General features: G+C 45.7%; 1 protein-coding gene across 8 annotated transcripts in view; it reads right to left on the minus strand.

Moving 5' to 3' along the window:
- Positions 1-9,180: 9,180 nt before the first annotated feature.
- The window catches only part of LOC134353567 (homeodomain-interacting protein kinase 3-like), a 251,827-nt gene continuing 242,908 nt past the window's right edge, over positions 9,181-18,099 (minus strand). For all 8 annotated transcript variants that reach the window (XM_063061621.1, XM_063061618.1, XM_063061615.1 and 5 more), the window contains 3 exons: positions 15,404-15,648; positions 13,329-13,456; positions 9,181-12,235 (listed from right to left, as the gene is read on the minus strand). In XM_063061621.1, coding sequence (XP_062917691.1) covers positions 11,768-12,235; positions 13,329-13,456; positions 15,404-15,648 — 841 coding nt within the window. In that variant the 3' untranslated portion in view covers positions 9,181-11,767. The remainder of the gene's footprint in view (positions 12,236-13,328; positions 13,457-15,403; positions 15,649-18,099) is intronic.

Below are 18,099 nucleotides of genomic sequence, written 5' to 3' on the forward strand. Positions count from 1 at the left end.
TGGATGGGAGACATTGTCCAAGATGGCATGCAACTTGGACAGCAACCTCTTTTCAGACACCACCATCAGAGAGTCCAGTTCCATCCCCACAACATCACTGGCCTTACGAATGAGTTTGTTGATTCTGTTGGTGTCTGCTACCCTCAGCCTGCTGCCCCAGCACACAACAGCAAACATGATAGCACTGGCCACCACAGACTCGTAGAACATCCTCAGCATCGTCCGGCAGATGTTAAAGGACCTCAGTCTCCTCAGGAAATAGAGACGGCTCTGACCCTTCTTGTAGACAGCCTCAGTGTTCTTTGACCAGTCCAGTTTATTGTCAATTCGTATCCCTAGGTATTTGTAATCCTCCACCATGTCCACACTGATGGGGTCTTTAATGACGGATGTCACCTTTTTAAGGCATTGCATTTTGAAGATGTCTTTGATGCTGGGGGGGCGGGGGGCAGTGTCCATGATGGAGCTGACTGAATTTACACCTTTCTTCAGCTTTTTCCAGTCCCATGCAGTGCTCCCTCCATACCAGAACAGAGATGATTAGTAAGGCTGAAGACTTTGGGCCTGTATTCACTGGAGTTCAGCCAAATGGCAATGCATCTGTGTTATAAACAGTGGTGGGCACTTTCTCTCACCATGCTAGTAATGGACACCTGCTCTTACCAACAGGCTGCCCAATGAGCAACAAAATAAGTGGTGTGTGTTGGCACAGGGCAACACTGTGAGCAGTTTTGTGCTATGGAAGGATGTGCTAGCATTGGCTAGGGTCCAGAGGTGGTTCATGAATATGACCCCGGGAATGTAAGGGTTAATGTATGAGAAATATTTATGACGATAAAAGCATAAGACATAGGAGTAGAATTAGGCCATTCAGCCCATTGAGTCTGCTCTGCCATTCCATCATGGCTGATCCCAGATCCCACTCAACCCCGTGCACCTGTCTTCTTGCCATATCCTTTGATGCTCTTTGACACACACGGACTTGGCCTCCACTCTCTCTCTCTCTCTCTCTCTGACTATCCATCCCAGAGGATGATGATGGTTCCTTTCAGTCAGTTAGTGGGGTTGACCCCACTCCTCAGAAAGGAACAGCGTGTGCAAGAGTGGATTTTAGATGAGTAGGGGGTTGCACAGGTCCAGACCCGCCCTCTCGACATCCCCTCCCAGATCCAGTGGCATGGTGGGGTCCAAGACGGCTGGGGGATGTTCTATTGCAGTGAATGGCCAGGCCAAGCTTCGATGCAAGGGATGCCCTTTCCGCGCTTCATGGCACGTGTTTGCCAGATGGCCGTTGACCCTACGAGAGGGTTCATCCACCCTTTGACAGGTCTTGCTTTTTGTCTTGCTGGGTGTCTAGCCACCCTCCTCACCAGGCAAGCCTGGTGGGGGAGCCGGTTTAGTCGCCGACCACCCGACCATGTGACAGGTAGTACTGGGTTACATGGTACCAGTAACACTCAGACGAGTGACCAGACCTGGCCTCCACTACAGTCTGTGACAAAGCATTCCACAGATTCACTACTGCCTGGCTAAAAAAATTCCTCCCTCTGTTCTAGAAGGCTGCCACTCAATTTTGAATCTGTGCCCTCTAGTTCTAGAAGCTCTGGGCCTTTATTATTTGGAGTTTAGAAAGATGGAGGGGGGGGGAGGAGGGTCTCATTGAAACTTATAAATATTGAAAGCCTAGATAGAGTAGATGTGGAGAGGATGTTTCCAGTAGTGGGGAAGTCCAGTATGTCCTTACTATTCAAGAACCATCAGCCTCTGTTTTAAATATACCCAGTGACTTGGCTTCACTGCCATCTGTGGTAATAAATTTCTCAGATTCACCACACTCTGGTGAAAGAAATTCCTCCTTATCTCTGTTCTAAAGGGATGTCCCTCTCTTCTGAGGCTGTGTCCTCTGGTCATAGACTCCCCCACTACAGGAAATGTCTTCTCCACATCCACTCTATTTAGGTCGGTCATATTTGGTCAGTGTTCAGTAAGTTGAAAGGGGAAATACAGCAGCTATGTTCAAATGAAGCAGACTTGTTGTATGGGAATAGTTGCTCCTGTTGTTCAGAATACTTACTTAAGCCTCATATTGGTCCTCAAGTCCATGGTCTTGAACCATCACTGTTGGGTTAGATTTGTGTTGAGTTTAAAACAACCCACTGGAGGATTTCAGGTCAGGCTGAATCTGTGGAGGCAGAGGGAAGATTGACCTTCCAGTTTGAGACCCTACATCAGGATTGCAAATATGGAGAGGGAGTAGCTGTACAAAGAGGAGGGGTGAGGCTGGGAGTGGCAGGTGATAGGCGGAACCAGACGATGTGGGGTTGATGGGAAGATGGGTGCCAGGTGGGGAGGGGACTGCAGGTTACCTGAAATTGTAAAATTCGATGTTCATGCCACTGTGTTGTAGATGATCCAGGTAAAGGTTGAAGGATTTGCTTTATAGGTCACATCTACATTGAAACATAAAGTGAAATACATCATGTTGCATTGACGACCAATACAGCCCAGGGATGTGCTGGGGGCAGCCAACACAGCATGTCCACAACTTACTAACTCTAACCCGTACATCTTTGGAATGTGTGAGGAAACTGGATCATCCAGACGAAACCCACTCAGTCATGGGAAGAAAGTACAAACTCCTTACAGACAGCAGCAGGAATTGAAACTTGAACTTACAGTTGGCGTTGCAATACTGCTACTCTAACAGCTTTGCTACCCCACTGCCCAGATATTATAAGATGTTATTGCTCTAGTCTGCAATTGGCAATAGAGAAGGGGCAGAGGAGATTCACCAGGATGGAGTGTTTCAGACATGAGGAGAAACTGGGTCTGTCCTACTTGGAGCAGAACAGACTGATTGAGGAGTTTGGGACAACTTATCTGACTTGCAGACGAATTTGCAGTGGGAGGGGAAAAATCCAGAAGATCTCCCTTCCCTTCTCACTTGGGTCCCTTCAAGTTCAGGTTCAGCTTCAAGTTTATTGTCCTCTGACTGCACATATATACAACCAAACAAAACAATGTTCCTCCAGACCACGGTCCACCCACAAAACATATATCACACACAACACATAAAACAAAATATTACCACAGACAAGTTAATAGAAACTTTGCTATGGACAGTCCCAAGCTGGGCTGCAAAAGGAGGAGGATTGGGCAGGGGTCTAGTAACCCCAATGCATGAAAGTCGATGCTACAGAAACACAGATCAAAGTTTGAACGACCTCATCCCTGGGAGAGGAAGAATACACCAAGTAGATGGGCTACACCTAGTAAAACTTGCAAGACTGGCTCAGGACAGAGGACTCTGGCGAGCTACTCTCGGTGGCCTATGCCCCAGTAGGGGTAATGGGCTTAAGAAGAAGTTAACAAAGTATAATATCACACAGTACGTAACTCAAAATGCATGTGGTGCACAGCACAGGTAAACAGTAAACAGCTCACTGTCCGAGTGACAAAACCTCAATACTGGCAGGGTATTTATTAGTCTATCAGCCCGAGGGATTACATCTCTCAGATACTTGACTGAAGTATGAATTTTGACTCTCTTTCAGCGGAATGTCAAGAAGAGGATCTGACCAACTAAATTCTTTGTGTAAAGAAGGAAGAGGATGAGGAGAGATATGATAGAAATTTACACAAATTGTGGGGGTTTAGACAGTATAAATGAAAGGAGGCTTTTTCCACAAGCTGGATGAAACTAGAACTAGAGGTCATTGGTTAAAGGTGAACAATGAAATATTTAGAGGGAACATGAGGGGAACTTCTTCACCCAGACAGTGATGAGAGTGTGGAGTGAGCTGCCAGCAGAAGTGGTGGATGTAGGGTCGATTGCAACATTTCAGAGGTTTGGATAAGTACATAGATGGGACATAATGGAGGACAATGGTCCAGGTTCAGGTCAATGGGACTATTAATAGAGGGTTAATGATAGAATTCTTAGCAGTGAGGAGGAACAGAGGGATCTTGGGGTTCTCAGTCCACAGATCCCTCAAAGTTGCCATGCAAGTTGATAGGGTGGTTAAGAAGGCATATGGTGTGTTGGCCTTCATTAGTTGGGAGATTGAGTTCAAGAACTGTTAAGTAATGTCGTAGTTCCAAAAATATCCTGATTAGACCACACTTGGAATATTGTGTTCATTCCTGGTCACCCCATTATGGGAAGGATATGGAAGCCTTAGAGAGGGTGAAGAAGAGATTTACCACAATGCTGCCTGGATTAGAGACTTATGTCTTATGAGGGTAGGCTGAATGCACTAGGTTTTTTCTCTTTGGAGTGAAGGAAGATGAGAGGTGACTTGATAGAGGAGTACAAGATGATCAGAGGTATTGATAGAGTGGATAGACAGAGACTTTTTCTCAGGGTGGGAATGGCTAATAAGAAGGGGGCATAATTTTAAGGTGAAGGAAAGAATAGGGGAGATATCAGAGGTAAGTTCTTTAGAGTGGTATGTGTGTGGAAAGCTCTGCCAGGGATGGTGGTAGAGGCAGATACATTAGGGACATGTAAGAGACTCTTAGGCATATGGATGATAGAAAAATGGAGGGCTATGTGGGAGGGAACAGTTAGATTGATCTTGGATGAGGTTAAAGGGTTGGCACAACATTGTGGGCTGAAGGTCCCGTTGTGTGCCATACTGTTCTATGATCTATGTTCAACAGAGGCATTATTGTAGATAAGGCTTGCACTGTGAGGTCTGTCAAGTAAAGCTCACGGGATAGTGCACTCTCCTGGACCAGATGGTCAGGAACAGAGATGAAAGTGTAATGCGGCACTGAGGTAATAACTGCACTGCAGGAGACGATTCCTTTTGGATGAAGCATTAACCACACTGTTTGATGGATGAATGCAAAAGATTCTGTGCTACAAGTTCCAGGTGGAACTAAAGGGTGTGCCCAGGGGACCCTCAATCAACAACACTGAAACAAGTTACTTAATTACTTTTATATTGCCATCTTCTCATCGAGGAGGAGGTGCAGGAGCCTGACAACCCACACTGAATGTTTCAAGAACAGCTTCTTCACCTCCACTATCAGATTTCTGAATGGGCAATGAACCCATATAAATGCCCTCAATTTTTTTTTAGTTTTCTTTTTGGACTACTTAATTAATTCAATTTTTAAAAATATATTTCTTATTGTAATGTATAACTTTTAATGAATATGTATTGCAAAGTACTGCTACTGCAAAACAACAAATTTCGTGATATAAGCCAATGATACTAAACCTGATTCCGATTCAGTCTGTGATTTTTTTTTAGGAGTTACAGTATGGTACCAGGCCCTTCTGGCCCCATAAGCCTGCACCACCCAAGTACACCCATGTGACCAGTTAACCTAACCCATACATCTTTGGGCTGTGGCAGACATCCCACCCTGCAAAAACTGTTTTCAGGGAGGTAGCACTATCAATTTGCAGGAGACTCCCGGGAGAGGTGGGATGTCTGAAATAGAGTTGCTCCTTAGCAGCCAAGCCAGCTAGTTTAAATAACGTTAGCTATGCTAATGAACGAATGACACCTGTTAAACTCACCTCAACATGTCTTTTACAGTCTTAACCCACCATGGGCAATAGAAAAGTCACTGTTGCAAACAGTGCAGCGAGCAACACTGTCATTATTTTTCACCCCTATTAGGCAGGGGTACACTTTACTGTAGTCTGGGGTGACGTACATTTTATATTTTCTTTTTTTTTGGAACACTCTGCCATGGCGCACTCTCGCTCTCTCTCTCATGGTAGCTCGCTCACTCTCTCGTTTGCTTTCTCTCACTCACTCGGTCTCAAAAAAATCGATTTCCGTGATATTGTACATAATTTGCCGGCATCAGGGAGCCACTATTAATATGCGGGAGACTCCCAGAACTTCCGGGAGAGGTGGGATGTCTGCTATGGGAGGAGAGCAGAGCACCCAGAGGAAACCCATGCAGTCACAGGGAGAACAATCAAACCTTTTATGAGCAGCAGTGAGAATTGAAGGCTGCTGGCTCTGTGATAGTTATGCTAACAGTTATCTGAACTGTTTCTTCCTTGTTTCCCATATTAAAACTATGACTTACTGCAGCAGTAAATACATTTATGTTTGCCATCTAATAGAAAATTACATTTTCATTAATGCAATAGAACAGTACAGAAAACATTGACTTATGAATGTAAAGAATGAAAAGGCATTTAATGGTTTATTCTAGTAAATAAATTTTAATGAATAAATATTTTGTTTGAAAAATTATTATTTTCACCATATTTTCATCATCTGCTGCCAAGATTCCAACACCCACTTATGCAATGGCAGGTTTCCTTAGGAGATTGGGTTGGCAGGGCAAAACCCACATGGTCACAGTGAGAGTATGCAAACTCCACACTCCGACAGTGCTGGAGGTGAGGAATAAATCAATCACTGGGGTGGGGAGGCGGTGGTTCTGTGACACCAGAGAATACAGATGCTGGAGCAACACGAGAGTTGTTGGGGGAGCCCTGAGGGTCCGACAGCCCTGAACCCACTCAGTTCAGAAAAGGTGTCCACATGCTCCTGTCTACATCAATGGTGATGAGATTGAGAAGGTTGAGAGTTGTAAGTTCCTAGAAGAGAACATTACTGATAGCACATTCTGGTCCAATCAGAAACAAGAGGAAATCTGTGTTGCCTGTTCCGGTCCAACCACTTTGATGTCACAACCAAGAAAGTCCACCCACGCCTCTACTTCCTAAGGAGGCTACAGAAATTGGGCATGTCCCTGTCAACTCTTACCTATTTTTATTGATGCACCACATAAATCATTAAGTCCGTATACATTACGGCTTGGCATGGCAACTGCTCTGCCCGTGATCGGATGAAACCGTAAAGAGCTGTGGACACAGCTCAGCACCTCTCAGGAATCAGCCACCCTCCCATGGACTCTACTTCTCTTGCTGCCTCAGTAAAAAAGCCAGCCAATCAAAGACCCCACCCACCCTGGATTATTCTCTGTTCATCCCTCTCCCATCAGCAGAAGATACAAAAACCTGAAAGCATGTATCACCAGGCTCAAGGACAATTTCTAAACCCACTGTTATCAGGCTCTTGAACGTTTTTCTAATATGATTATCCTAATAGCTAAGCAGAGACTGTAGAACACAGAACAGTACAGCGCAGCAGAGGAACAGACCCTTTGGCCCATGATGAGGGAGGTGATAGGTGGATTCAGCTGAGGGAGGGGGTGATAGGTGGATCCAGGTGAGGGAGAGTGATAGGTGGATCGAGGTGAGGGAGAGTGATAGGTGGATCCAGGTGAGGGAGTGATAGGTGGATCCAGGTGAGGGAATGATAGGTGGATCCAGGTTAGGGAGAGTGATAGGTGGGTCCAGATGAGGTGGTGATGGGTGGATCCAGTGAGGAGGTGATAGTCAGATCCAGGTGATGGGGAGATAGGTGTTTCAGGTGGGAAGGTGACCAGTGGATCCGGGTGAGCAGGTGATTAGGTGGATTGAGGTGAGGGGAAGTGATAGGTGGATCTGGGTAAGGGAGTGATAGGTGGATCCCAGTGAGGGTAATGATGGATGGATCCAGGTTGGAGGGTGATTGGTGGATCCGTATGAGGGTGTGAAAGTGGATCTGGGTAAAGGGGGGGGGGTGATTGACAAATCCAGGTGAGGAGCTGACAGGCAAATCCAGGCGAGGGGGAGTGCTGGTAGATCCAGGTGAGGGGGCTAACAGGCAATTGAGATGGAAGTCAATGGTGGACTACAATGGCGAGTCTAAAGTCACATATAATCCAGAGACAATAATGCCAATGGTACATGATGTGCCTGCGGAAGGTTTTGCATAAGCATCTGCCTCTCTTCCTTGCTGGGGTGTGGAGAGTTTTCCAGATTTGCGGCTGTCTGCTCCTCCGCTCTGAAACTTACAGCGGCAGCTGAAACGGATGCAGTTCTGAGAAATGTCCGACCAGAGACCGAGGTTTGGCAGATCGGCAGGCTGTTCCCTGTCATGACACTTTCATTAATTACCCACCACTCATTGCTGCAGCAATATATATTTTAATTCAAAGTGAATTTCGACAATAATACACCATAAACTCGTATTTTTTTTGACACTCACCAAAAGAGTCACCTGGAAAACCCGCTTTATGTGACGAAGTTATTGAGGCTCGGTCACATTGAAATCACTGAGAACTAGCAAGAAATACTATCGCAAATTGTAAGAGACATACATCCATAAAAAATTCCCAGTCCTCATATTGTAAATATTGCACAGTGCAATTGCTACGTGGCAAATCAGTGTAGCGTTAAAATCAAAAGCAAACAGCCACAAAAAAAATCTACAAATTTCTTTTAACAGTAACACTTCCAACTTATTAATCAAGTGTAAGTTATTTTTGGGGGCGTAAGCTGAACAAGTTTCTATAACTTGCAGTGTTGATTTAACTCTCTTAATCGAATTATGATTGGGTGCTTGTTGGACAGAAAGCAGGTACAGCAGGGAGCGAGGGACAAGTAAAAGATAAAGGAAAAATTAAAAGTCTTGGTTACCTCCTCCCTATTGCAACCCCCCTCCCCGTCCTCCCACTGATAACCCTATCAGCTCAAAGCAATTACAACTAAAACAGTAGAGGCATTCTTTGTCAGGACAAAGAGATCACAAATACTAGAGGACATAGCTTTAAGCTGAGAGGGGAACAGTTTAAAGGAGAAGGGTGGTGAATCTGTGGAATTTATCGCCACAGAGGGCAGTGGAGGCTAAGTTATAGGGTATATTTAAAACAAAGGTTGATGGGTTCTTGATTAGTAATAGCGTCAAAGGTTAAGGGGAGAAGGCAGGAGGATGGGGTTGAGAGGGGAAATAAATCAGCCAGGATGGAATGGCGGGACAGACCTAAATCTGCTCCTATGTCTTATGATCTAATGTTCAATCTCATCAAGATCCTGAACTTGATTAGTAAGCTAGAGTAAAAATGATTTAAAATCCAATCAGCCTGTAAAATACATTCTGGATTTAAAATGCGGTTTGCCTGTCCGTCCCGCTTCGCTTGATCCCTGCATCTCAGTGTCTTATTTAAGAATCACTTAAGGCATCCACCAGTGAAACTATTTCAATGCAATGCTTTGTTGAAGTCTTTAGGCTTTATGGTTGTATCGTTTGACAGAGCTAAGGCTTTTCCAATCTGTGCTAGCTCATTCCTTTTCATCCTGTCAGTATTTAGAGTTCTTTTGTAAGTTTTTTTTTTACAAACGTATGGTGTCTGTTGATAAAAATAGAACTATGCTAGAAAGCACCAAATTTCACAAGAGGTACTATATAAATGTGACTTAACTGTACAACTGCTCTGCTGTTTAAAAGCCTTTTTGCATTTAGGCACATTGTTGTCCTTGGCTATGACTAAAGGCTGATATTAAATAAAACACTGCCTTGCTTATTCAAAGGTAAAACCAACTACAGCCCCACCCGTCCAAGAATAGTCGTTCCCAAAACTAGCTTATTAAACTCAAACTGGTGCTGTTTTTTAATTATACTTTAGGATCTGCATTTGGAAACACATATTAATGTCAATATAGTTTTGCAGAAATCAGGTATGCGATCTCCACTAGATTGCTAAAGGATTCTGTAGATTGCAATAGTGAACTGTTAGTATAAAACAATTCATTTAAAAAAAAAGTTAAGTCAATTCTGCAAGCTACAGTAATTCCGATTCACTAACACAATGCCGATATGAAAACGTAAAATCAAGTTACATCAATACATCCATTTATATGCAGTAATGAACTCAGATTTACAGAGGTTAAAATACTGATGCCAAAACACACACCCAAAATGAAAAGGAAGAGCAATTAACGTTTCATCATTTACAATACAGTAGTTACAAAGACACTCCAAACATTAACGCCAAATTAATTAAAACCCATTTCTACTTAATGTAATTAGACTTACAGAAATGAGAAGGCTAAGGAAATTAATGTTCATCTAGTTCACAGCTATTTGAAGTGGCAATCATTATAATAGCAGCTTATTTATGATACATTCAAGATAAAAGATACAATTTATAACTTGCCTCAGGAGCTAAAACATAGCCTCAAACTTTTTTGAAATCATCTTTTTTCGTAAAAAAAAGTTTTTTTTTAAATTTTGTAAATTCTCTCTCCTTCTGCCACGCACTTTTAGTTTTGATTTTTTTTATTTTGAGGTCTATGCAGAGTAGCAAACTTCGCTAAGGAAATGGGGATGAGAGGAGAAAGGTCTTTGGTGCTTGTGCAAAGCAACTTCATCGCTCGGGAGAGACTCGTGCTCCTCCCGGCGCCACACCTCAACCGCAGAGCGCGCCGTTTTCTTTATCTTCCCTGACGGAATGTATAAAAAATAAGCGAGTGGACACACAAGAACGAGCTTCGGAGATCAAACTCACCACATCTCCCCAACCCCCAGAGCGAGGAAGGATGAAGGAAGTGGGTAAATTTGCCACATGCATAAATGATAACATTGCATACTATAAACCTGCACCTCATCAAGCTTCAGTACGAATTATTATATTACTACTTATATCAAATACTGCACGTACAGCCCAAGCTAAGGAGAAACCACCTCATGAGATAGATTTAAATGAATTGCATTCTTCTCAGTTATCTAATTAAAGCCGTGCCATCAGAAATTTAATAATTTCACTTTTCCATTAACTGCAAACTTCTTTAGAAAAAAAAAGTCACTCACTCTCTCACACGCACAAAAGCACACTATTTGGATTGTACAGTATTGCAGATTATTTTTTTCTCTGACAGTATAAACACTGCTTATTATACGAGTTTAATCTTAAGTCAAAACCAGTGATCAAATCGCCTAAGCCAATTTCTTATGCTCTTTCTTGCTCTATGCTTGTAAAGTTATTTTTAAACCATCCAGAGAGGAGAAAAAAGAGGATTGGCCCACGGCAAGTGAGGTACAATATAAAACAATTTCCACTTCTCAAAGAGATTAAGCATACGACACACCAAATCCCAAATTCTAATGCGTTAATAACTCTTCCCCAACCCTTCCCTCTTTAATTCATTCCAATCACTGGATTAGATAAGATTTTTTAAGTGCTACAGTCCATTACATAGTAGTAACATTAACAACCTCAGAATATTTAAGGCACTACGTGTGTGGAAACCATCGTCAATGGATGACGTTGAAGAGCAAAAAGATCCCCAACGTTAGGCAATGCTTGCCCATGCGAAATGCATGCAAGGTGCAGAGTCACCCCCACCCCGTTTTAGATTAATGATTCAACACTGAATAAACATCAAAGACACAGTGGGGAGAGGGGAGGGGGTTCGAGACAATCACCATGATATTAGCGTGTATACCACATGGCAGACATAATGTGTGCCCGCTGTGTTAGAAGCATGGCTTCACGTGTGTGTGTGTGTGTGTGTGTGTGTGTTTATGTGGGTTTCACGTGTCTTGCACCAAAGGCAATGCAAACGGAAGAGAGCTGTTTCTTTTTTTCTCCCTCTCTCCTGCCCCACACTCCGTGGCTGCCATGCAGATCCTTGGAGCCCGGGTGACGGCGAACAGTTACGTCGTCGACTGTGCAAACAGACACGTCAGAAGTGGATTTGATTCAGAGCCTGGCCTTTCATGTTTATGAACCATTGTTTCCGCCATGATTAAAAACAAACACAAAGAAGTTGACTTTCTTGTGCCACGACTTGGAATTTTTTTTCTCTCTTTTAATTGGTAATGTGTTCCTTCCGTTCCAGAAGCTTTACATGACTGGACCAGAGATCATTTTTTTTTCTTTCTGCTTTGTTCAGTAATCTTCAGATATAAGGGTACTGACTGAGTTTCGTCGGGCTGAGTGGAAACCCGGCGTAGACGGGGGAGGCGGTGACGTAGGAGTGAGGGTGGAACAAGGGCTTGTAGTGGTTCTGGTGGACGGCCGGTGAGGGCAGTCGGCGGGACACCAGCCCCAGGGGTATCTGGTGCAGCAGACCGCCGGGGTGAGACAGGCTGTATGCCGCTGGCTGCATCACGGCCCTCGAGGCACCGGGCGAGGCCAGGATGTGTGCCACGGGAGCGGCGGTGCCCAGCGGCCCCGATGGAGGGTAGGACAGGAGGGCAGGCTGGCCCCCGCCGAGGTGGGCGGCCGCTGACAGGTGCCCGTGGGCAGTGGAGTGGTTGGGGCTCCCATGGGCCAGGGAGAAGGGGTGTGTGCCGGCGAAGGCCTGCTGCCTGCGGGGTCCGTAGCTGCCGCTCCGTTCCTGAGGCATCGATCCGTGGTGATGAACCTGGGGAGACAGGGATGGCCGTGATCAGTAATTCTGCAGGTGCTGGAAATCCGCAATAACATACACAAAGTGCTGGGGGATCTCAGCAGGTCAGGCAGCATCCGTGGAGAGCAATAAAGAGTCGGTATTTCAATCCTTCCTGATGAAGGGTCTCAGCCCAAAACATCAACTCTTTATTCCTTTTCACAGATGTTGCCTGACCTGCTGAGTTCCGCCAGTGTGTTCTGTGTGTTACAGCGACTGGCAGAGCCTCCCACCCAGACACCAGCTCCCATTGGCATCCCCCTGTCTGGTCACAGCAGCCATAACTTTGGAGACCCATGCAGCAATCCAGCCAGGGCTAGGGCTTGTGCATATCACACCTGAGTGCTGCAGTCATTCGGGTGTGTACAGCAATGCAGTGCCCTGAGGCTAGGGCTTATGCAGTGATGTAATAGGTCACCGCATCACGGTCAGGGTCTATGAAATGCAGTGGTGCACCAAAACTCCAGTGCAGAGTGAGTACAGATAAACGCATGTATTGATGTACTGCAGCTATGGTAAAAACTTATGTGAAATGCACTGTTGCACTATAGCAAGGTAAGGATTTAAACAACAATGCATTGCTGCAGTGCACTGTGGAATGATGCACTACAACGAGGCAGGGGTCTCGTTTAGCTATGCATTAGTGGACTGCACCAGTGGGATTGTGCAGTGATGCACTGATGTGTGAGCATTGTGAATGAGTGGGTGTGTGTCTGTGCATGCGTGAGGCTTTGTTTCTGTGTGAGACAATCTGTGTGTACATCTGAGACTGTGCATTTGTATATGTGAGAGACTATGTGCATGTGCGAACCATATGTGAGCATGTGTGCATGCGTGCCTCATGGGAGTGTGTGTACGTTCATTAAGTCTGTAAAGCAAGTCTTGGACCTCCTTATCCTTGCCTTTGAGTCATGACCTCGCTGGCGTAATTGAAAGAAATCACGCCCTGCCGCTTGTCAATTCTCACTGCAGAGGAAGCAACTCACTCTCCAGCCCAAGGAACTGATGGGAAAAAGGTAACTGAGGGTCACAAGGGGAAGGAGGTTGAGTTACAGCTGACCAAACGTACCTGACCAAAATTCATGGGTTGCTGTTGGAATGCTGATAAGGACTTCTGCTGGCGAATCCTTGTTGCTGAGAGTTGGTTTATTCTTGCAGGAGCTGATGAGCGCTTTGTCCCTGACCGCCTCATCGTATCTAGGAGGGAAAAGCATTGCAAAGATGTGAGACGGGGTAATCTGTGGAGTGCTCCCATCACACTGCTAGTAGACTTGAGATTAAAGAGTTTCACAGTGAACAACCTGCACCAACGACAGTGTCAGGGAGTCAGAGTGCACTACGATACAGAACCAGGCACTTCGGCCCATCTGGGCTATGCTAAAATACTACATCAGTAAGGAGTTTGTATGTCATCCCATGAACACATGGGTTTCCTCTGAGTGTTCTGGTTTTCTCCCACACTCCAAAGCTGTACCGGTCAGTAGGTTAATTGGTCATTGTAAATTGTCCTGTGATTAGGCTAGATTGGGGTGTATGGGGAGTCAGGGAGGGGCAGCACCTCTGGTGGGGGGGCATATCGCGTCCTTTTCAAGACGGTTAGCCCACCTTTGGTCCCCACCTGGCACTCAGCTCTCACCCGTGGCTCCCCGTAGCTGCTTGCAAGCGACAGCGGCCACGCCCCGGGCAACGGCTTTGATAAGCCGGTTAAACCAGGTGAGGGTAGCCGACGGATCTCAAACCCTCGGTGAGATAGGGAGTTGTCTATCCCAGCATGTGAAGACAGACTCCGGCGTATTGAGCAGACGAGACCAGTGGAAGGTCCAACCGTCAAGAAGGCCGTCTCTGCAAGCGTCGTGGAACGTGTAGAGCACGACCAGACACAGATGATGTCCTGGTCATCCACTGCATCTAGTCCCATCTCCAGCCGTCTTGACTCTTGTCTTGCCACTGGATCCAGATGGGAATTGGGAAGAGAGAGTGAGGCTGACGCTGTGCAACTCTCCCTCACTTAAATCCAAATCACACGCTAGTCTCAACACCATCATCATCATAATGGTATCAAGGTCTTCATCGACGACGATGATGGACAAACAACAGGCTAGATGGGTGGCTGCGTGGTGCAGCTTGTAGGGCCAGAAATAAATTAGGTATCCTGCAGTCCTCCAGCATCTCACCTGTGGCTAACGAGATTTTAAATACCTCTGCCAGAGCCTCTGCAAATTCTGCACTAGCCTCCCACAAGGTCTGAAGGGACATCCTATCAGGCCCTCAGGAAGTATCCACACAAATTTGCCCCAAGGCAGAAAAAACACCTCCTCCTCTGTAATCCACATACATTCTACGACCTCACTGCTGCTTTGCCTCGGTTCTATAGATTGTGTTCGGCTCCCGAGTAAATACAAATGCAAAAAAAAAAAAATTGAGATCTCCCCCATCTCTTTTAGCTCCATCCATAGATTACCATACTGATCTTGCAGAGGACCAATTTTGTCGCTTACTATCTTTTCACTCTTAACCTACCTAAAGCAGCCTTTTGGATTCTCCTTCTCCCATACTTACCAAAGCAACATCGTGCTTCTTTTAGCCCTCCAGGTTTCCTTCTGAAGTGTTTTCTCGCATTTCTCATACTCCTCAAGTACCTCATTTGTTTCTTCCTGTCTAAACCTGCCATGCACCTCCTCCTTATTAACTAGGGCCTCAATATCTCTCGAAAGCCAAGGATCCGTAAACCCATTTTCCTTGATAGGGCCACTCTGCTAGAAACCAGGTGGGACGACAATAATTAACCAATTCTGTGCCCTTCTCAACCTGAGACCACTCCTCATGCTGTTTCTTTTTATTTAGAGATACAGCACGGTAACAGACCCTTCTGGATGAATGATCCTGCAATGCCTAATTACACCCATGTGATCAATCACCCACCTACCAGTATGTCTCTGGAATATGAGAGGAAACCAGAGTACCTAGAGGAAACCCAAGCACTCATGGAAAACTTACGATCTCCTTACAGACAGCAGAGGAATCAAACCCGGATCACTGGGGCTCTAGTAGCTTTACACTAACAGCTAGGCTACCGCGTTGCTCCGCTCTGCAATAGCTGCAGCCTCTGTTCTCCCGGGCCAGGTGTAAAAGGGAGGCACCTACCTGTGTTTGAAACCCGCTCGCTGAGATCCGTCACAGAGATGGAGTTGTTGTTCTGCACCACCACACTGCGCCCAGCAGGCTTGGTGCTGTCCGCCACCTTGGAGCCCAGACCAGCTGTGTTCCGGTTGGCAGCGTCCTGGAGGAACCGCTCCTCCAGGAAGGGACTCTCGTTCTGGCCGGATGAGTCAGTGGTCGGTGATCCATCCACAGTGTCGCAGCTAATCTCCCGCTCATCCTCCGACATGCTGGAATGTGAATGGTTACAATGCACTGGTTACTAATTCTGATTCAAACTCCGATTTATTTATCACATCTGCATCAAAACATACAGTGAAATGCGTCATTTGTGTTAACAACCAACATACCTAGAGATGAGCTGGGGGAACAACGCACGTGTCACCTCACATTCCAGTGCCCTCATGGCAAGCCCACAATGTTCAGCAGAACAAAAGGCACAACAATATTTGTTGTGACTGTATGTTTTTATATGTACTGTATGTGCTGTGTGACTATTGGTACTGTGTTTTCCACCTTGGTCCCAGCAGAGCAATGTTTCGCTAAGTCCTATTCATGTGTATGGTTGAGTGACAACTGAACTTGACCTTGAGCAAAACAGAACACAACAAGCAACACAAGAACAAGAGCAAAACAAGCCCCATTCCCCTCTCTCTCTCTCTCACACACACACACACACACACGTTTCAGATATTGTGAAGCAAAGGAAGCTGCCACTACATTGCTCCTGTACAGGGCGAAACTGGGCTTACACACAACCTCAAGACCCCCCCCACCCCCGAATATCTTCACAGGTAAATACAGCTCCATCCCTTTGAAGGCTGTCTTGCTGCTACGTGTAGGTAAAACGCACTTAACAAACTCCCACAAATAGCAAAGTAGGGAACAAACAAGCAGCAGGAAGGACTTGGCGGATCAGGCTGCATTTGTGGTATGAAGGACTCCATTCACTCGCTTGTGGACTGACTGTCCCACTCCTATCAGGGAGGAGGCTACGTAGCATCCACACCAGGGCCACCAGACTCAAAAACAGTTACTCTGCCCAAGCAGTAAGGCAGATCAACACCTCCATTCTCTAACCCACCCCTCCTTGCCCCAACCACCACAACCTATCATTTCCTATCAGTCACGTTATGTATAGACACTCCTGTGCCTAGCATGACTTTATGGATATACAATTTATCTATGTATAGGCTACCTTACGTGTATATATTTATTGTGTCTTTATTGTATTTATTATGCTTAATGATTTTTACGCTGTATCAAATCCGGAGTAACAATTATTTTGTTCTCCTTTACACTTCTAGCACAATAAATGTATTAAACAATCTCGAAATGGGCGGTTGGCTAGAGCCGTCATCGGAATTAATTGTTGACTGTCCATTTCCTTCCGCAGATGCTGCCCGACCCACTGAGTTCCTCTGGCACTTTGGGTGCTGTTCCAGTTCCCAGCAACTGCAATGATTAGATAACTTTATTATAAACACAAGAGATTCTGCAGGTGCTAGAAACCCACACAAAATGCTGGAAAAACTCAGCAGGTCCGGCAGCATCTATGGAGGGGAATAAACAGTCGACCTTTTGGGCTGAGACCCTTCATCATGACTGGAGAGGAAGAGTGAAGAAGCCAGAATAAGATGGGGGAAGGGGTGGGGAAGGGAGTAGAGGATGGAAAGCTGGAAGGTGATAGGTAAGATTAGATGGTGGGGGAGGTATGTGGATGCGGCGGGGGGGGGTTGTTTCCTTCTTCTTCACCCCTTTATCTTTTCCATCTATTCCCCCACCCATTCTCACTTCATCCCCCCCACCCACAACCACTTTCCTCCTCACCTGGTCTCACTGATCATTTGCCAGCTTGTACTCCTTCCCCACGCCTCAACTTCTTATTGAGATAACTTTATTAGTCATGTTGGTGTGGAACAAACATTGGTCCAACTGCAGGGTGAACTCTAATGCTTGTCTATCTAGCTGTCCGTGTGTCTAAGCAGCTATCTATCTATCTACCTGTCTGTCTGTCGCAATACGGTGCGGAACAAGCTCTTCAAGCCACGCCACCCAATTTAACCCTAGCCTGATCTCAGGACAATTTACAACAATGAATTAACCTATCAGCCAGAATGTCTTTGGACTGTGGGAGGAAACCGGAGCACCCGGAGGAAACCGGTAGAACAAACAGTGGTGGGAGTTGAATCTGGGTTGCTGGCACCGTAAAGCACTGTGATAACCACTATGCTACCGTGCCACCTTTTATTCTACATTGTGATGTTGGATTCTGTCTGTTGAATAGGGGATTGGTTTAAATGTCTTAGCTGGCAGAACGAAGCCCTGGCAACTCGGTACCGTACTGGATTACATACTTAGATCACTGGGACAGGGCATGGACCCTTTAACAAAAAAGAAACTGTTGGAGGAACTCAGCAGGTTGCACAGTGTCTGTGGAGGGAAATAAAAAGCTGATGCTTCGGGTCGAGCCCCTTCAACTGGACTGAACCGTCATCATCATCATCATCAGGTGCCATGCCCAGTTTGAGCTTTGACTGCCATGGCCCACACACTCCTGTTTCAGGTCAGGTGGATCAATTCATTGGTACTCATTTCCAGTTCTCTGGCTGCTGTCTCCATCATCATTTGTCTTTGTCTTCCTCTTGCTTTCTTCCCTTCAATCTTTCCCATAATCACCA

This window comes from Mobula hypostoma, chromosome 11 (assembly GCF_963921235.1).
Source record: "Mobula hypostoma chromosome 11, sMobHyp1.1, whole genome shotgun sequence".
Taxonomy (NCBI): Eukaryota; Metazoa; Chordata; class Chondrichthyes; order Myliobatiformes; family Myliobatidae; genus Mobula; species Mobula hypostoma.